This window comes from Hippopotamus amphibius, chromosome 14 (genome assembly GCF_030028045.1).
Source record: "Hippopotamus amphibius kiboko isolate mHipAmp2 chromosome 14, mHipAmp2.hap2, whole genome shotgun sequence".
Lineage (NCBI taxonomy): Eukaryota > Metazoa > Chordata > Mammalia > Artiodactyla > Hippopotamidae > Hippopotamus > Hippopotamus amphibius.
The window spans coordinates 66249831-66268832 of NC_080199.1; the positions used below are offsets into that span (position 1 = coordinate 66249831).

General features: G+C 40.9%; 1 protein-coding gene across 1 annotated transcript in view; it reads left to right on the forward strand.

The window, feature by feature from the left end:
• Positions 1-18538, forward strand: part of LHFPL6 (LHFPL tetraspan subfamily member 6) — a 231302-nt gene extending 212764 nt beyond the window's left edge. The window contains exon 4 of the mRNA XM_057707780.1: positions 17406-18538. Within this exon, the coding sequence (XP_057563763.1) occupies positions 17406-17524 (119 nt within the window). The 3' untranslated portion in view covers positions 17525-18538. The remainder of the gene's footprint in view (positions 1-17405) is intronic.
• The last annotated feature ends 464 nt before the right edge of the window (positions 18539-19002 follow it).

Genomic DNA, 19002 nt, shown 5'->3' on the forward strand with positions numbered 1-19002 from the left:
TTGAGGTTGTAGCATATACTTTTCCATCACTTTAGCCAGAATATATAAAAGATATAAAAAACATAAACCAGACTTTAAAAAAACATCATTAGCAGCTGTGCTGTCAGACAGAGTCATCCCTGAGAGCCATGGACATTTGTAGAGTGATTTGCCCTTTCACTAAATAACCAAGACTGAAAAACATGTTGAGTTCTTTCTGCATTTTTGTAGTTGTTTTGCGACAGTTTTATGTCACCCTGTCAGCGATTATTCATTGAGGTTATTAATTACCCCTTTCTCTCCTATTCCCTCAATTCTAATTTGTGTCCTTTCTCATCATCATAAATCATCTTAGAACCATGCTTTAAGAAAACACAGTTCAGCTTTCTTTCTGTGCACTGTGCATCTCTGAAGCACTGATTTTTGTATGTTCTGATTAGTTTTTTTTAGACCCCCTTGATTTGGGGTCCTGCTTTGGATAGCTGAGGATGTCAGCTACACGCTATCTTGGTATGTAAGCTACTTGAGTTAGCAACTGGGTGTTTTGATGACACTGGTAATTGAGTTCAATGTTACAGTACCTTTGTTCTAGGGGTGAGTTTTAACTTGAGGTCTCCAGACCATTCAAGAAGCCCGAAGTCCATCAGTAGGCTTCAGGGGATTTGTGACCCCACTGAAATTGTGTGCAAATTTTATATGCTTGCGCATGTGTGCTTTTTTTATGGAGAGAGTATTCACAGTTTTTATTTATTATTCAAGTGAATTCCTGGCATGTGAAGACTCAGAGCCTCCAGTAAATAGCGTTTGGAAGCCTGACATTGGAAAGCTTAGGAACTTGAATTCTAGACCTAGTCCCCCAACAATCTTCAAATCTCCCCAGGAAGCTGGAAAGCCATTGGGTTCCTTGGTCTTGATTTCATTACCTATGAAAGTGTTTGTCAGAGGGAGATTTTACGGAGAAACATCTCTACTTGCAATAGGCATTATTGCAAAGAAGTATTCCCATGCACCAGCTCTAATTTGAAATCACATCTGTGAAAATGAGTGTTCAGCCTCCCTAGGGAATTGAATACGCTTCCACTTAGAATCCTAACCAGGTTTTTTAGTGCTTCTATCTATCGGGAGACAGTCCTCCACCACGTCTGGGGAGCACATGGTCATGAACTGTCTTTTCAAAGATGTTTGTATAGTGAACAGCCTTGGGAGATAATGACTCCTGCTGGAGCAGAGGACAGGTTTTATTTATTGTTTCCTATAATAATGTCTCCCTCTGGGGCAAAGTTTGGGTGGATTTGCTTGCAGCCTCTTGTAAAAAATTGGGGATCTGTAAGCTTAGGATTCCTCAACGGTGACACAAACTTATTGAGTTTACTGTGTCAGTCCCTATGGGATGCAGGAGGCAAAAGGAAGGATTCAGACATGAAGCTCACGCTGGCGGCTGTGCTGTGGGTAATAATACAACCTCCATCTCTGATCCAGGAATCGCCTAGCTTGTTGCCCCATCCATGAAAGGGGGGCAGGCTCACTTCTTAGCTTGTGAATAGAGTAAAATCTCAGATTCTTCAGAGTTCTTCACACCACTGTTACAATGCCTGACATTCATCTGAAAATACTTTAGAATAAGCAGAGTGAGGTGGGTGTGTGAGTTACAGGAAGTCACAGCTCAGGTGCAGTGGAAACTCAAGGCTGCTTGTACATGTGTTTTGTTATTCATATCTTGGCCAACACCAGAAGCCTTGCTAATAATATATAGCCATGGTCAGAAATGCATTTTTAATGGTGGAACTGGTGTCCTATTAATGACATGATACATGTTAAAAATGGACTCTCATCAGTGAAATTAAAGGTATTCAAGAAATTAAAGGTATTCAAGATTGTGGATTGGCTAAAAGAGTTAGAGAGACACCCTGTCCTTACATGAGAGGATTTAAACAGCCATCCAGGCAGACAGCCATTATTGTAAGTCTGAAAGATATTTGAAATATTTAACAACCAATATATCATAGGCCTTGACTAATCCAAGCTAAAACAAGCTAAATACTGGCCACAGCGCTGGAGCAGGCTCCTGGGGGGCCCCGGTCAGCCCACACTAGCTTTTGGGACACGAGGCTAGGATTCCCTAGGCTGCTCAGAGGAGGGAGGGGACAGTGGGGCACGTGGCAAACTTGGGGCAGTGGCTGTTTACGCACAAGGGTAGGGGCACATATTTCAGTATTTTTAACAATGAGAACAGCTTTACTTTATCCTCATCCTTAGGAATGGCAGCCAAAGCTTGATCATCCCTAAGGGCTCTGTTTCTAGTCTTGGGTTTAGAGGATGTTTGGTTATTTGTTGCCAGAAGGCACAGAATCCTTCCCTGGACCTTGCAGCATTTGTCTCCAGGGGTTCTTTCATGTAAGGTGGTAGCCGAATCACTTAAAATGATAGGGAGCTAGGATTTAACTAGCTCTCAGAACAGGTTGGTGGGCTGGTTTGTGCCTGCTTTTTGATAACGGTTTGTTTAATAAGCGTCTGCATGTGTAGCAAGATGTGGTCTGAGACTTGCTTTCATTATAACTTGGAAATGAGGTTGGTGGAAAGCAGCTGCGCCTCACCCTCCCTCTCGCTTTTTCAGTGAGTGTTGTAATTTACCAGAGTCTCAGGGTCGTGCTTGACCAAATTGGATTAAGTCCGTTCCCAGGAGCCACCTTATAAGCAAGGAGCGATCATCAAGGAAACCTTTTGGACAGAGGGCAGCTCCCCGAGATCAAAGCAGCCCTTGCTGCCACACATTCCCATTTCACCGGGTACAGAGACTATATTCAGAGGCTGCTCGGTGGCTGATGAAAGCGTGACGGGTGGGAACAGGGGAGGGTAGATAAAATGCCATCAGGATGGAAACCAGCACCTCCTCAACGTGGGATTGTTGAAAAATTGGCTGCAGCCACAGGCCACACTGAGAAGCAGCAGAGACAGCCCGGGTCCTTTCATGCTCTCTTTGGGGCCATCCTTGAGTCAAAGGATCTGAATTTCAGGTAGTTTCAGCCTTTATACATAGCAGCATTAGACGGAAACCAAAGGATCATCTTGGTCGCCATGCACTGAACGAGACCCCGCTGGTTATCTCAGCCACCCCCACATGGAGATGGGATTCTGTGTCAGTTCACAGCGTGAACACAGAGGCCAGCACTATACGTGCTGTGCATGGAGCCAAACGTGTGCCTTGCCGTCTTAACATCGGCATTATCTCTAGTGAAACGTCTCGGATGAATTTGGTGCTAAGGGGTGAGAACAAATGACAACCACGCCAGCAGAGACTCAGCTGGCCAAACTGGACAAAGGGTAAACCATTTTTACGGGTGAATCGTGCGACTGTGTAGTAACAGAACTATCCACCGGGCCATGGAACAGAGGTCCACTTGACTGGTGTGATAGTAAGAATCAGATGCTGCTCCACTCACCCTACTTTTCTGATGTTTAAACTGAAAATTATGTTTCTGAGGGCCCCGGGGTATTTTTATTTCTTGGCATCTCTGCCTCCATTTTCGTGGTTATGTGATTCTGACGGGGGTTTCGGGATAAGATGATGCAGGGCCCTGATTTAGTGTAGCGTTTAGGAGGAAGGACCCTGGATGGATCTGACATGAAAGAAAAACAATGAGTAAGTGTGGAGTGGTACACAGGGGAAACCCCCAGGAGCCCAGGTGTGAGTGCAAGTGAAGACACATCGATTCCCAGCAGCCACACCCAGCAAAGTCACCTGGAAGTCTAGTTCTCAGATCTTCCAGTTTCTCTGATGGACCCGTTTCGGCTCTGTTCTCACTCCCACATAACACTGCTCCTTTTTTGTGAAATTGTGATAAAATATATACAGCATAACATTTACCATTTTAAGCATTTTTAAGTATACAATTCAATGGCATTAATTACTTTCACAGTGTTGTGCAGCCATCACCACTATCTGTTTCCAGAGCTTTTTCATCATCCCAAATAGCAGCTATACCCATTAAACAATGTCTCCATTATCTCCTGCCCCCAGCCCCTGGTAACCACTATTTTGTTTTCTGTCACTATGAATTTGCCTACTCTAGGTACCTCATATAAGAGGAATCATACAGTATTTGTCCTTCTGTGTCTCTCTTCTCACACTTAGCATAATGCCCTCAAGGTTCATCCATCTTGTAGCGTGTCATGACTTCACTCCTTTTTATGGCTAAATAACATTCCATTGTATGGATGGACCACGTTTTGTTTATCCATTCATCTAACCCTGCTCATTTTTATCTAGAGCAGTTTTCAAAATAGTGATTTACTTACATTGACAGGAAGTCCATATGTCTAAATGTACTGGTTTCCTGATAAAAGAGGTTGTTGCCTTACTTTTTTTTCCCCCACAACTTCGTAATTATTTGCTTTAGCTTTGTGAAATTGACTTTAAGAGTGCAGGCAGGTAATTACGTAGTGCAGAGACTTATTACCCAAATAGGACTAGATTTTTGGTTAAGAATAACCCAGCATCAGCAGCCAGCTCTACACTGGGAACTGGGAAATTTTCCATTATAAACAAAGAGAAAGACTCTCCTACTGGAGAGAACACATTCAAAAGATCTGGGAAAGTCACTTTAGTCTCCTGGGCCACAGGGTCCTCATCGGTGAAATACTGATGACCTAGATCGAGAATCAGCAAACTATGGGACAAATCTGTTCTGCCTGTTTTTTAAATAAAGCTTTATTGGAACACATTTATGCTCATGTGTTTACTATGTGTCTATGGGTGCTTTCGACCTAAAATATTTACTCTCTGGCCCTTTTCAGGAAAAGGTTGCCAACCCTTGATCTAGATGATCCTTTTCCAATGTCCCTTTGACTCTAAAATCTGTGATGCTGGGATGTGCTAGGTGGCAGAAGGAATGAAGAAAGAATAAAGTCAAAAGGACACAGAAAAGGAGGTTGATGGACTGGTTCCTGACGAGGCTTGAATGTAAAAATGCCTCTGTCCTGTTCAGCTTTAATCCCTTTTCTGTAATCCCCGACTCTTCACTCCTCCTGCCTTCCTGTCTTGCCTCCAGCGCCCACAGCTGGAACTGCCTGGGGACAACTTAGATTACACACACACACACACACACACACACACACACACACACACAAAATCCCTGTAGTCTTTCTCTTGTGGAACACATGCTTAACTTGTGGGAAATCCTTCCGAGTATCAGTTAGAAAACCCCTTTCCTTCCGTAGGAAATATGGGTTCCCACATTGAGTGTATAACTCCTACATCTGCCCAGGCCCAAGGAATTTTGTGGAGGAAAATAGGTTTTCTGTGCCCATGCACTGCTCTCATCTGCCCCAGGGAACATCCTGGAGAAGACAAACCCATGCTCAGTTTCCCCAGGGTCCTGCACACGTATCCCTCCTACATGCCATTTCACAACATTTCATGATTCATGCTAAAATCTCCTCCTTATTTAGGTGGATTAAGCTGTTTTTTTTTGTTGGCTGTGATTGGCTGTGGTTGGTTGTGGTTGGCTGTGATTGGCTGTGGTTGGTTGTGGTTGGCTGTGATTGGCTGTGGTTGGCTGTGATTGGCTGTGGTTGGTTGTGGTTGGCTGTGATTGGCTATGGTTGGCTGTGGTTGGCTGTGCTTGGCTGTGTTTGGCTGCGATTGGCTGTGGTTGGCTGTGGTTGGTGGGGGTGGGGTAGGTTTTGTATTAGAGGGGTTGCAGCCAGAGGACAAGGAGCTCCTTGGTCACCCCTCTGTGTGCTGGGCACAGCAGGGCAACATGTGTAAATGGAATGAGAGCGGGTGACTGAATATTTTAATGAGGAAAATTACTCAGCAAAAATTGTCATTATGCAGATTTCTCATTTTGCATGCCATATTTTACCAATGTATTGAGTTCTTGCTCTCTGTACTTGTTAGTATAAAAGTCTCCCACTGGTTTTATTTTAATTAATTAATTGATTGAGTTTTATTCACTCCACATGGCTTGTGAGATCTTAGTTCCCTGACCAGGGACTGAACCCCGGGCCCGTGGCAGTGAAAATGCAGAATCCTAACCACTGGACCGCCAGGGAACTTCCCTCCCACTGGTTTTGTATACAGATCCTCGACTTATGATGGGATTGCATCCTGATAAACCCATTGTAAGTTAGAAATATTCTACGTTGAAAATGCATTTAAAGCACCTAACCTACCAAACATCATAACTTTGCCTAGCCTACTTTAATGTGCTCAGAACACTTACATTCACCTACAGCTGGGCAAAATCACCTAACATAAAGCCTTTTTTATAATACAGTGCTGAATATCTCATGCAGTTTTTCAACACAAGTGAAAAACAGAGTGGCTGTAAGTATATCTGCTGTTCACCCTTGTGATCGCCTGGCAGACTGGGAGTTGTACTCACTGCCCAGCGTCACAAGAGGGGACCGGACTGCACATCACCAGCCCCTGGAAAAGATCAAATTCAAAATTCAAAGTATGGTTTCTACTGAATGTGTATCGGTTTCATACTATCATGAAGTCAAAGTATTGTAAGGCAAACCATCATAAGTCGGGGGCCATCGGCATGTGTATATATACATATATGTGTGTGTGCACCTGTGTGTTTGTGTATATATCTACATATATAGACTTTTATATTTGTTTCATTTTGGTTTTGAAATGACTTTAGATTTATAGAAAAGTTGCGAAAATAGTACAAAAAGTTCTCATACACTCTGCACCCAGACTCCCTTAATGTTAAATATCATGGTACTTGCTTTGTCTTCCTCCCTCTCTGTCCTGCTCCATTTCCTCTCCCTCAGACAGGATGCTGATACTTGAGTGAATACTTCCTTAAAATGGCATTCTTTTACATGGCAGTAAAATTATCAAAATTAGGGAATTAACATTGATACAGTACTTTTACTTTTATCTAACCTACAGATTGGTAAGTTTAAGTATAAAATTATCCATGAGAGAGATGGAATTTATTTTTCTCATACTGGGTATCGTTTGTCCTGGACTTTATTTCTAGTTCATGGTTTTCAGAAAATAACAAAAATAAAGTCGTATTTTAAATCTCCACGTGCTCAAAAAAATTTTTTTTAAAAGCTTGCTATCCAAATCGACACTCTGATATTAGAACTTATTAAGATTCCATAAAGTATGAATAATAAAAATAAAAGTGATAGTAAAAAATAATAATGTCTCTTCTCCCCTGATGTGTACTTTGGGCTCCGAACAACTGAACCTTATGTCAAGTCCAGCTACAGTTGTGGGTGTCCTGCCTTTTTGTGAATTTGAGCAACTGTGCACATGTGGGACCTCGGATAGGCACTTTCTGGTAAAACCCTAAGCTGGTGATGGCTAGCGCCATTCCCATGGGAGACAGTAAATAGTACCTGGGAGTACTCTTTTTTTCTTTATTCCTCAGCTCCTCACCCTAAAGGTGGAGCTAAAAATATTTCTATGGGGGCAAGAGAGACACACCAGAGCCAATTAAAATTATGACTCTTTAAGAGAATTTTTGTGGGAATGCAGAAGAGAAATTTGTGCCATTGAATAGAATAGAGTTAATGGGTAATTCAGGAAGGTTTTTTTCCCTCTAAAACCTGATTGCCATATAACATGAACTCATATTTGAGTACCATGCTTGCATAGCAGTCATTACCGGTCACATACTTGTCTGGACAGACCTCGCCTCACTGCCTCTCCATCTACAGAATGAATGAAGCTGTACTGTAATTTACAAGGCTGGTGTATATTTTCCTTTCAGAATTGACTGTAACATATCTCCTTAGACATGGTGCTGTTATGAGTGCTTTGCAGATACATATCTTATCTTTTCCAGAGAGTAAATCTCTGCTCCCTTGGACAGGCAGGTTACGGAGAGTACTTTCAAATGCCATAGCTTGAGTGTGTCAGCTCTTACCAATGGACACATAAGCATTATATTCTAACTCTACCTTCCTGGTTACCTCCGTGGAGAAAGCAGGGCAGACAAAGAAGGTGAACAGTCTTTTAAGAATTCCTTGCTTCCTCTTATTTGTTGAAGTGGGTCCAGGGCTCCAAGCTAGACCCTTATACACTGAAGTATACTATGCGTTTGGGAGGAAAAGGTACCATTCAGCTCCCAGGGGAGTTCAAATCCAACTGTCCAGTCCCCTAAACCTGGGAAGGAAGGGGCAGGAGAGGTAGAAAGATATAGTCAGCCTCGTTCATTAAAGTCAAGAGCAGTGGTTCTTGAGGGAAGATTCTGGGTCCATCCACTGTGCTGCAGCTCTGAAAACGGGAGGCATGAAGGTGGCCACCGCTGCCTGGGACACTGTGTGCAGACTCAGTGCTCAGTCTTTGGGGAGTTCTACCATTGCACATACCTCTACACTAGCCACTCTTTGGGGCAGTACTCATGGGGGCTCCGTTCCCAAGATCTGCTTGTGGACAGCTCCCCCTAGGGTACATCTCAGGGAGTACAGTGTAAATAGTACCCTGAAGTTGCGTCCAGGACGACGCTGATCAGCATGGTGAGTTTATGTTTCTAGTCATAGACAGAAGCTAGCAGAGAGCTTTCAAAAGAGCCCCACCTCACAAACTATTTTCCCTTAGGCTTTTTACTTCTACCTTTTTTGCCCAGCAATCAAGTTTGAGTTCCCCCCTTCTCTTTTCAGACAGGTGCCATTTTAACTCCTTGTTCCATTAAAAGTTTGAGTTAAAGCTTTTGTATGTTTTAGGTCAGATGTGTAAAACCTGTGGTTTTTTTTTTTTTTTTTTTTTTTTTTTTTTTTTTTTTTTTACTAGCAACACCTTTGTCCAGTAACTTCACAAAAGTACAAAAGGAAATGGTCCCATGGCAGATTCTTTTTGTCCTTGGTTTTAATGCATAGGCAGACAAGATGGTCTGAATATGGAGAGGTAGGAAGGAATTTACTCAAGAGGAGAAACTTCCGCCCATGGCATTTAAGAACACAAATTTTCTTTTTCTCTACTGATCCTTCCGCCTTTCTTCCTTCATTATTTGTACAGCCAAAGGAATGAAATCTGACATGCCTGCTTCTTCTCTATACAAACTTTGCAGTGGTGTCTTAACATGCTGGAAAATATTTAAATATCACAGAGGAAAGATACTCTGCCTTGATAAATGAAGGTCATTGGCTTAGATGTGGACTCAGGCACTGTGGCCACAAGGCTGGGAACTCAGCAGTGACCCAGTGAGGAAAGAAGTGAGCTGGGAACTGACAGGGTTCAGGTTCAGATGCAGAGCAGAGGAAGGTCAAGGACACAGGGAGGTTTGTGTGAGATAGCATCAGTCAAAGGGCAGAGCTACCTGAGGGACCCTGTTTTGTGCTCAAGTGAGCAGCGCTGTGCACAGTAGGAGGCGCTGTGGCAAAGGCTCTGGGTATGAGGATGGCACGATGGCCACGGGTTTGCAGGCACAGGGGAGCTGGAGTGTGCCCAGGGCCTAGAGCCCTTCCTCAGCTCCGCTCAGATGGTGGTGGGTCAAAAACACCCAGTTTGGGAGCGTGTTCATAGCTGGTTATCATCCAGGAACGATCAATAATGTGAATTGATCAAGCAAGTTTATTGGACCCCACTACCGCACATCCTCTAGGTGGCCAAGAGAGTACGAGTTTGGTTCCATCTGGCCCCGAAATTGGGAGTGCCAAGTCTGCAAGATGCAGGCCTTTAATAACTAGAATTGTGCAAGGTAGACGTGGGCGTATGGAGTCTTCTAAGAAGACAGTAAATTCAAAGATGTGACATATGTCTTATTTCTTCATGGCATGTAAGTTCTAGCAAGTACTATCTGACAAATGGGGAAAATGTGATCTAGATCTTCCTAAAACATATCTGAACATAGGAAAACGTTTTGGAACTGACTCAAGTTCAAGTTTAATAAGCTTCATCATTTATTTGAGAGACTGGGTCAGTGACTTATCTTGCATGTAACTCAGTATCTTCATCTTCAAAATGGGAATGATGTTGGGAAAGTATAAACAGATTTGCTTCTCCAATTTCCTGAAAGCATCATAGGCAAAAATGGTTAAATGAGATGCCGCTTCTTAACTACTTAGCACCTGGCTCACAGGCTGCCCACGACCGCTGTTATATAATTATTAATTTCAGATCTCTGTTCTCAATACAAGTATAGTGTCTGATAGCCATTCACGCCACAATATATATCAATTGTCTGCTGTGGTCCAGGCATCATCGTACTGAGCACTGGGATACAGAAATGAGACAGGCAGTCACAGGGTGGGTTCTGAAACAGTAATGAATGAATAAGTACAATGTCCTCAAAAGATGACCTGGTCACTGGAATTTCATTGTTATTTGTAGGCTGAGTTCTTTGTACCTTTTCTTCTGTCTCTATTACTAACAGAAGATGCATTAAAAACTAATTTGAGGCACTCTAAAAAATCAGCCACACCTCTCCCACCTATTTTCTCCCTGGGGCCACCCTGGAATGCAGCCACAATATCTTTTTCCATTGATATTGCAGGTGGCTCTGGTTTGCTGCTTTCTGTCCCATTAACCTCTGTTTTATCTGTCAAGATTGACATTTCCCCATTGTTGAAAGCAACAGTTTGCCAACCCAGTGTGCTTGGAGTCCTGTAACGGAGCATTACAGAGAGCAAAAGGGAAAGTTTAAACAGATTTGCTTCTCTAATTTCCTGTAAGGATCACAGACAAAACTTGCCCTCTAGCAAAATGCTTTCTGTTTACATTATAACAAGAATTTATTGCCATGACAGGGGAAGAGAGAGGCCAGGGAAGAATGGTCGTGTATTTCCTGGTTTCCTTTGGTTCTATTACTACTCAAGGATTACAGTAAGGTTTAAAACATGTTAACTTAAATACCTGCTCTTTCCTAATAGCCTAATGTACTCAGGAAGGGTTTTTCTCCTATTACTGTAAAACATGTTGCTAATTTCTTATTCCTGAGCACGTGGGTTTTAACAATGGAAGGAATCATGCTCGGGAAGAAGAAAAATCTCTCTTCTCCTTTGAAGTTCAAGATACGCTTACATTTATGAGTTCATGAAAAAATTCCCTTTTATACCTAGTTAATTTTGTTAACTGAATTTCTACAGGATGTACGTGTAAAATATACAAGGAATAATTGCAAAATGATGCAACTGATGTGAGCGCTACTCAAGAATCGATCTTATTAGAACATCAGCTTTGTGAAACCAAAGATGCTGTCTGTCTTGTTCCCTCCAGGGTCTCCTGTAACATTACAACGTACAGAGTGGGTGCGCAGGATTTACTGATGCATGCTGAATATCTCACATTTCTAAATGCCCGTATAGATGAGCCTTTGAAGAAGTCTTTGGCTTCTAGCTCTCCAGCTCTGGAGGTGGTCCCACCCAACCCCATCTCTTGCTTACACCCACAACAAGCATCCATCTCTTACTTGAACAATACTTTAATGAGACCCAGATCTACTTACGTTTCTCCATTACCTTTCCTATCCCTGGTGCAAATACATTCTTCCCTGGCCTCCCACATTCGTGCTTGGCTAGCCTCTGCGCATCTGCCAGGTCTCAGCTTAAATTTCACTTCTAATTTAAGGTTCTCCTTCACGGACCTCGCTGTGTAAAATTCCCTGTGATTTGCTGTCTTAGCATTCTGGATGTTTTTTCTTCAAAGCACATATCACAATTATCATATAAATATCTGAGTAATTATTGTTTAATACTCCCTTGGCTAGGCAGTGGCTCTTTGATAGCAGGGACTGTATTTATCTTTTTCAGAAGTAGATTCCTAGCATTCAGTGATTCCTAGTTGGAGTGGGCACTTAACAAATATTTGTTGTGGGAGATTGGGACTGACATATACACACTACTATAAATAAAATAGATAACTAACAGTAACCTGCTGTATAGCACAGGGAACTCTACTCAGTACTCTGTAATGGCCTACATGGGAAAAGAATCCTAAAAAAAAAGGAGTGGACATATGTTTATGTATAATTGATTCACTTTGCTGTACGCCTGAAACTAACACAACATTGTAAATCAACTATACTCCAATAATTTTTTTTTTTAATTTGTGGAATTTTTGAAAGAATTGAGGGAGAGAGAGAGGGTGGGAAGAAGGGATCAAGAATCAGGCGATGGATGACTTAGCATTTCTTTAGATTTGCCTAAATTTTATTGACACATCTTGATCTTACTACACTGATCTTGACCATTTTTCACTTCTCGAAAAATGTGTGTGTGTGTGGTGTATGCTTTTGTATATTTTTTTGAAGTTAGACTGATGGGCTGGCCATATTTCTCTATAATCCAAAATACCAGAAAAAAATCCATATTGGTTTAATAATGATTTACTTTATGAATTACTTAGCAAATGAAAATCTTCATAGCTGAAGTAGAGGAATAATTTTCTTTTAAATCACACTGATCGTTACTTGCTCATTTTGGATCTTAGCCAGTTGCTAAATTTAAACCACAAAATGTATAAATCATACACATAAACTAGCACATATGTGTAATTAGTAGCAAGATTGTGTAACAGCCTCAAACATTTTCTATGATGGTCCACTTTTTAAATACCTTTATTTGGTGTCCTACCTTTCCATTTTCATATGATGGACAGTTGGTCTGATGAGTTGACTACATGTTTTATGACACAAACAAGAAAGCCTCCAGAAACATAACAGTTATTAGAAATGACACATGCACACTTAACAAGGCAAGGAGTTGGATTGGCCCCGGGACGATGGTAGCGCAGGGAGGATGTGCTGAAGGCTCTTCTGGCTCTGGGTCTTTCAGGGGATGCCAGGGCTTGGGTGGGTAGGTAGGTGGGTGGGTTAAGCCTCTAACAACTGAAGAAACTTCACAGACCCTTATTATGTTAAAGAAAAACAAGAAAGACTGCGTTTATTTGCTCTTGTCTGAGAGTTGGAGCATATCGGCTCCCTGCTCATGGGTCCTCTGAAGAGAGTTGCAAGTATAAACTGTTAGGAGCAAAGTGCAATCAGAAGCTGATGGATGAGAGCCCGGAACCAGCAAAGGGATCCAAAGAAATTGGGTAGAGCATCTACACCATCTGCTACAGCAACCCTGCCACTTCAGAGCCCCTAAGCTTTAAACTTATACTACTTCATTGACTTTTCTGGAGAAATAAAAATGTTATAGTGTCTTGCCTGGATCCTCTGATAATCAATGCTTTAGTAGCTTCTTTTTTCATCTTTATTTAGCACATGTGGCTACTGTCATATATACTATTCTTAAATAATTAGCCTCACCAGCTACTTTTTCTTGAGTGTCCAATAATTAATAAAGAATTATGTACCACACTTTGCATGCTAGGTCATGGAACTGTGTGTAGGTCAATACCTTGTTATTAATGAACAATTGATTGTGTTCTATGTTATGAGCCTCATGCTGAATGGACTGACCACACATTTTGCTGACTTTTTATTTCTAAACCACCTGCCATCTATTAGCTACCTGTTAATTCTCCCTCCTAGATGTATTTAGACCAACTAAAGAATAATTCAAAATGGAGATTATTCCCAAGACTCAGGGCCACATTAGCCTATAGTTATCAGAAAATCTGGTCCACGAAGGAGACTCTGTTACCCTTGAAAAAGACTGATTGTGTCTGTCAGTATTCATGGAGGTCACTGTGCCAGTGAGACCCAGCGTGGGGTGGAGATATGCTCTTTCAGGCTTTTATCCTTTTAAATTGAACACTCTCTGTACAAAGCTATAAATGCATAGTTGGTTTGGTAACTTCTCTCCAAAAGTTCTGTGTCAAAATAGGAGTAAAGTTACCTTTAAAATCCCATACTTACTCTGTTTATTTTAAAGACTCGTTATCTGCCTTCTTTGCTTCCTCTCTGTTTTTCTTTTACCTTGCCTTTCATTCAGCATTTATTTACTGAGCACCTACTCTGAGTCAGGCACTGTTGTAAGGGTACAAGGGAACAAAATATACAAAGGTCTCCCCAAATTGAAACTCTCATTCTAGTGACATAGACTGAAATTAAACACACACACACACACACACACACACACGCACGCACAATATTTACAAATGTGGTAAGTGCTACAATGGCAATAAAGTGAGGTGAAGGAATAGAATGACTTTGATGAGAAAGGTTGGTGGGAGGTCAGTGCCATTTGAGAAGGAACCATCTCTGTAATGATCTGGAAGTAGAATTTTCTGGGTGGAAGAAATAATGAGTGTGAAGCATCCAAACCACCAGCAAGCCTGATGTGGTCCAGAGAAGACAGCCAGTGTGGCCGGAAAGAAGACAAGAGGGAAGGCGGCCGTGAGGTCTGAGAGGTAGGCAGATATCAGCTCATTCAAGGGCTCACCGGCCATTGGAAGGAGATTGCATGTTTGAGAAAACATTAAAGGATTTTAAGTAAGAGAGTGACTTAACGTGTTTTATTTGTGGAAAGATAGCAGCCATCTTTGCTGTTGATGATACTATAAATAGAAGCAGGAAGGCAGGAAAGCAATGACAGCAGGTAAGACTGCCTCGGTTTGCTGTAGGCATTTGAGGAGTGATGGGACACAGGATAAGTTGTGGAGAGAGAGGCTAAGGACTTGCCACTTATTATGGGCAAGTCCTTGGGCAAGTTATTGAACTTTCCTTTAACCTTAGTTTTCCCATCTGAATGGTGGGGATGATACTCAGGTACCTACCACATCGTGTTCTTTTGAGGATTAATGTATTAATATTTACTCCATAAAAGCTCTTCTAGCAATTCAGAGCAAACAGTAATCAATTTGTTTGCTGTATTTTAATTGTTATTATTTATTATTGGATATGGAAAGGGAGAAATCAAAGTTGAAGACTGAACATAGCCTATTGTCTGGATACATAGGTAATCCCCTAGAGTATTTTTAAGATGTGGTCTAATTTTGTTGCTATTGACTTAAGGTGACTACAAGCCAATGACTCAAGCTTTGCCTCACTCACCTTCTTGTCTGTAAATGGGGCATGTGCTAACTACCACTTCAGTAGACTTCAGTGAAGATAGGAAGTCAAAATTGCATGCTACACCTAACAGTCTTTGTAGTTTTCAATAGAGTAGTTATTAATGAATAAGGTAAAAATGACTGACATGTAAAAAAAAAAGATATGGTTTTCAAACTGTAGTTTATATGTTTAGTGACTGTGAAATCCAAGTATATCGTTATATGTGTTTGTAGCTAATGTGTAAACAAAAACAGAAGAAAATGGAGAAAATGGTTGTTGTTGGAGCATTTTCTGATTTCTGATTTTTCTTAAGAGTGACTGAAAAGGTGATTAAGTTAGGACAGAAAAGACAATGTTGAATGAGAGGTATAGAGGCCTTCCTTACTGTACACACAAAAAGAATAACGATGTTATTTTAAAAACAGGATTAATGAATGCAGAAACCTATTCCACTAATTCAAATAGGACATTTTGGGTCAATGGCTTCTTATTCTTACAACATGGAACCCAGATTTGAGTCCTGGCTCTGAAAGGCACCTCCATTGCTTCAAAGTTTTGGCAATTATGGATAAAACTGCTATAAATATCCATGTGCAGATGTTTGTGTGGATACAGGTTTTCATCTCCCTTGGGTAAACACCAAGGATTGCAACTGCTAGGCTGTATGGTAAGAATATGTTTAGTTTTCTAAGAAACCACCATACTGTCTTAAAGCAATTATAGTCCAATAAAGATGTATTAAAAAAATTCATAAAAAAGAAAAAAAAATAGGGTGGCTGTAACTGCTCACATTCTTACCACCAATGTATGGGAGTTCCTGTTGCTCCACTTCCTCACCAACACTTGGTGATGTCAGTGTTCTAGGTTTTGGCCATCGTAGTAGGAATGTAGTGATATATTATCATCATTTTAATTCACATTTCCCTGATGACATAATGTGGAGCGTCTTTTCATATGCTTATTTGCCATCTGTATATCTTCTCTGGTGAGGTGTCTGTGATCCGAGGTCTTTGGCCCATTTTTTAATCAGGTTGTTTGTTTTCTTATTGTTGAGTTTTAAGTGTTTGTGTATTTTGGATAATAGTCCTTTATCAGATATGTCTTTTGCACATCTTTCAGTCTGCAGCTTGTTTTTTTCATTCTCTTGATGCTGTCTTTCACAGAGCAAGAACTTTTTTAAGTTTTAATAAAGCTCAGCTTATCAATTAGCTCGTTCACGGATTGTGTCCTCACCACAGAGTCATCACCATACCCAAGGTCATCTAGATTTTCTCTTTTGTTATCTTCTAGGATGTTCGTAGTTTTATATTTTACATCTAGGCTTATGATCCATTTTTAGCTGATTTTTGTGAAGGGTGTAAGGTCTGTGTCCAGTTCTTTTTTTGCATGTGGATGTCCAGTTGTTCCAGCACCATTTATTGAAAAGACTATCTTTGCTTCATTGTACTGCCTTTGCTCCTTTGTTAAAGATCAGTTAACTATATTTACATGGTCTGTTTCTGGGCTCTCTGTTCTGCTACCGGTCTATTTGTCTATTTTTTCACCTATATCACACTGTCTTGACTACTGGAGATTTACAGTAAGTCCTGAATTCAGGTAGTGTCAGTCCTCTAACTTTGCTCTTCTCCTTCAATATTGTGTTGGTTATTCAGGGTCTTTTGCTTCTCCATATAAACTTTAAAGTAAGTTTGTTGATATCCACAAAATAACCTTCTGAAATTTTGATTAGAATTGCTTTGAATCTGTAGATCAAATTGGGAGGAACTGACATCTTGACAATATTGAGCCTTCCTGTCCATGAACATGGAATACTTTTTTATTTATTTAGTTCTTTGATTTCATTCATCAGTTATGTAGTTTTCCTCATAAAGATCTTGCATGTATTTTGTCAGAGTTTTACCTAATTATTTCATTTTGAGGGATGCTAATATAAATGGTATTATATTTTTAATTTAAAATTCTACTTGTTCATTGCTGGTATATGGAAAGCAATTGAATTTTGTATATTACCTTTGTATCCTGCAACATTGCTGTTATCACAGGAGCTTTTTGGTAGATTATTTCACTTTAACATTATCCTTCAAATGAATCTCCTCCTTAAAGTGGCCCCTTTGCAGTAATTATATCTATATTTAAGACTGTATCTATACAGTGAGTTTGGGTGATTTAAATCAGAAATAATACCTTCATCTCTCCTATTCCGATTGCTGTTATTCCTTCTTTTCTTCAGCCACAGGAGTGAATATTGCAGTTGGGGAGAATAGGTTTCTATCACTTTGCTAGCACTAGACACAGGCCTTGAAGTCCTTCTGGAACACACACAACTATTCTGGCTTTCTTCCATCTTGAGATAAGTTTCAGCCCTTGTTATCATTCCATCTGCGTGAGCACCACATTTCTAATGAGTATTTCAGTTTCACTTTGGTACACCAGGAACACACACCCTGGGAGAAATAACAGAGCCTCCTGTAAAATCACCCTGATCAGTGCCTGCTTTCTCTCCTTCTCTTGTGCCCCTAGGTAAGTGTGAAATCGGCTGGGCCTACTACTGCACTGGAGCAGGTGCTGCCGCCGCCATGCTGCTGTGCACATGGCTGGCTTGCTTCTCAGGCAAGAAACAGAAACAGTACCCATACTGAGATGGAGCCACCAAGAGCAAGCAGAGGAGGAGATGGGCCGAAGGGGCCAGGAGGGACCGAAGCATCCAGCTACTCTCAAAAGGTGAAATAGTGATTCTAAACCATACAACACGAATGAAATGAAACCCAGTGGAATTAAAAACATTCTACCGTGTGGAAGGGTTATTCAAGATTTGTGAAGGAAATGTAGAGCATGGAATGATGGAGAAAAATGGACCAAAGGCTAAAAATATTGCAGGGTGTTGGGTGTTTCTAGTCCACAGAGTATTGTTGATGTAGAACACATACACACACAAAACAAATCTCTATATGCAAGCAAGGTTTGTTTGTTTGTTTGTTTAAGGATGATGACTCAGAGAATCAAAAGGGCTAGTAGAAACAGTATTATGTTGGGAAACAGGGTAACCCACAGTAGTTCCCTGTAAGTCATGGCACTTCTGAAAGCACACGAGCACATACAGACGTACGCATCCACACACACGCCCACACACAGACATTTAAATTGTTGCACAGACTGTATATGAGAGGTTTAGCGGTGCATTACTCCTCTGTTTTCTTTTTAATACACATTTAAAATACAGTATTATCACTTTATAAAGCATACATTAAACCTAATAAATGGACCAATAAGCCACTGTATCAGTATTTTGTATACCCTGCATAAACTCTTTATGCCCTCAACATGTTTTCAGTGTTTATGCAGCCCTTTAGAATTAAGCCTTTGTATTTCAATATTATTCAAAAAATATGCAATATTTCTCTGAGTAGCTTCTGCTGTGATATTCTTACGAAGTAAAGGGGCACCTTTCTGTCCACTGTAGGAGAGAATTCAGTTGAAGATGTGAGGGTAATGAGAGAGAGACATTTTCCAGTCATTAGATCTTGTTTTCTTTTGTCCATTATTGTACTGTGCTGTACCACATTTATTCCAATATTCATTTTGTAAAAAGTAAAAAAGTGCTATTTTGTTTGTATTTGAAAAACTCTGTGAATAAATTCTCTCTTTGATCAATAGCTGAATGTGTCATAGAGTGTTAATTCAGATACGGGGTTTGCTTCTTTAATTTCCTACGTGTAGCCTTTCACCTCCAGCAGTCCTGTACATTTTCCATTTCATTTTTCGGCCTCCTGTTCATTCACTCACTAGTTATCCCAGGCATTATTCTCAGCACACAAGGTATTAGAGGTGAGTAAGACATAGTTCCTGCTTTCAACTTAAATTCTTTGCAACCAGCATTCTCACTGCCTGTTCCTTGCACTTCAGTCAAGATCAAATCCTTATGAGAGAAGAATTTCAAGTTTGTTTTGGATGAAGTTTGAAACTCTGGGCATTATTTAGAAGTGGTTGAAGGCAAAAAAAACCAGGTCATGGTTCAGTCTGCACAGATGATGGCAGAGTGGTCACAAGCTGACAGTGACATGCTGCTTGCTCCTCCACTTTCTACAAGGGGCTGCACTTCTTTGGTGCTTCTATGCCA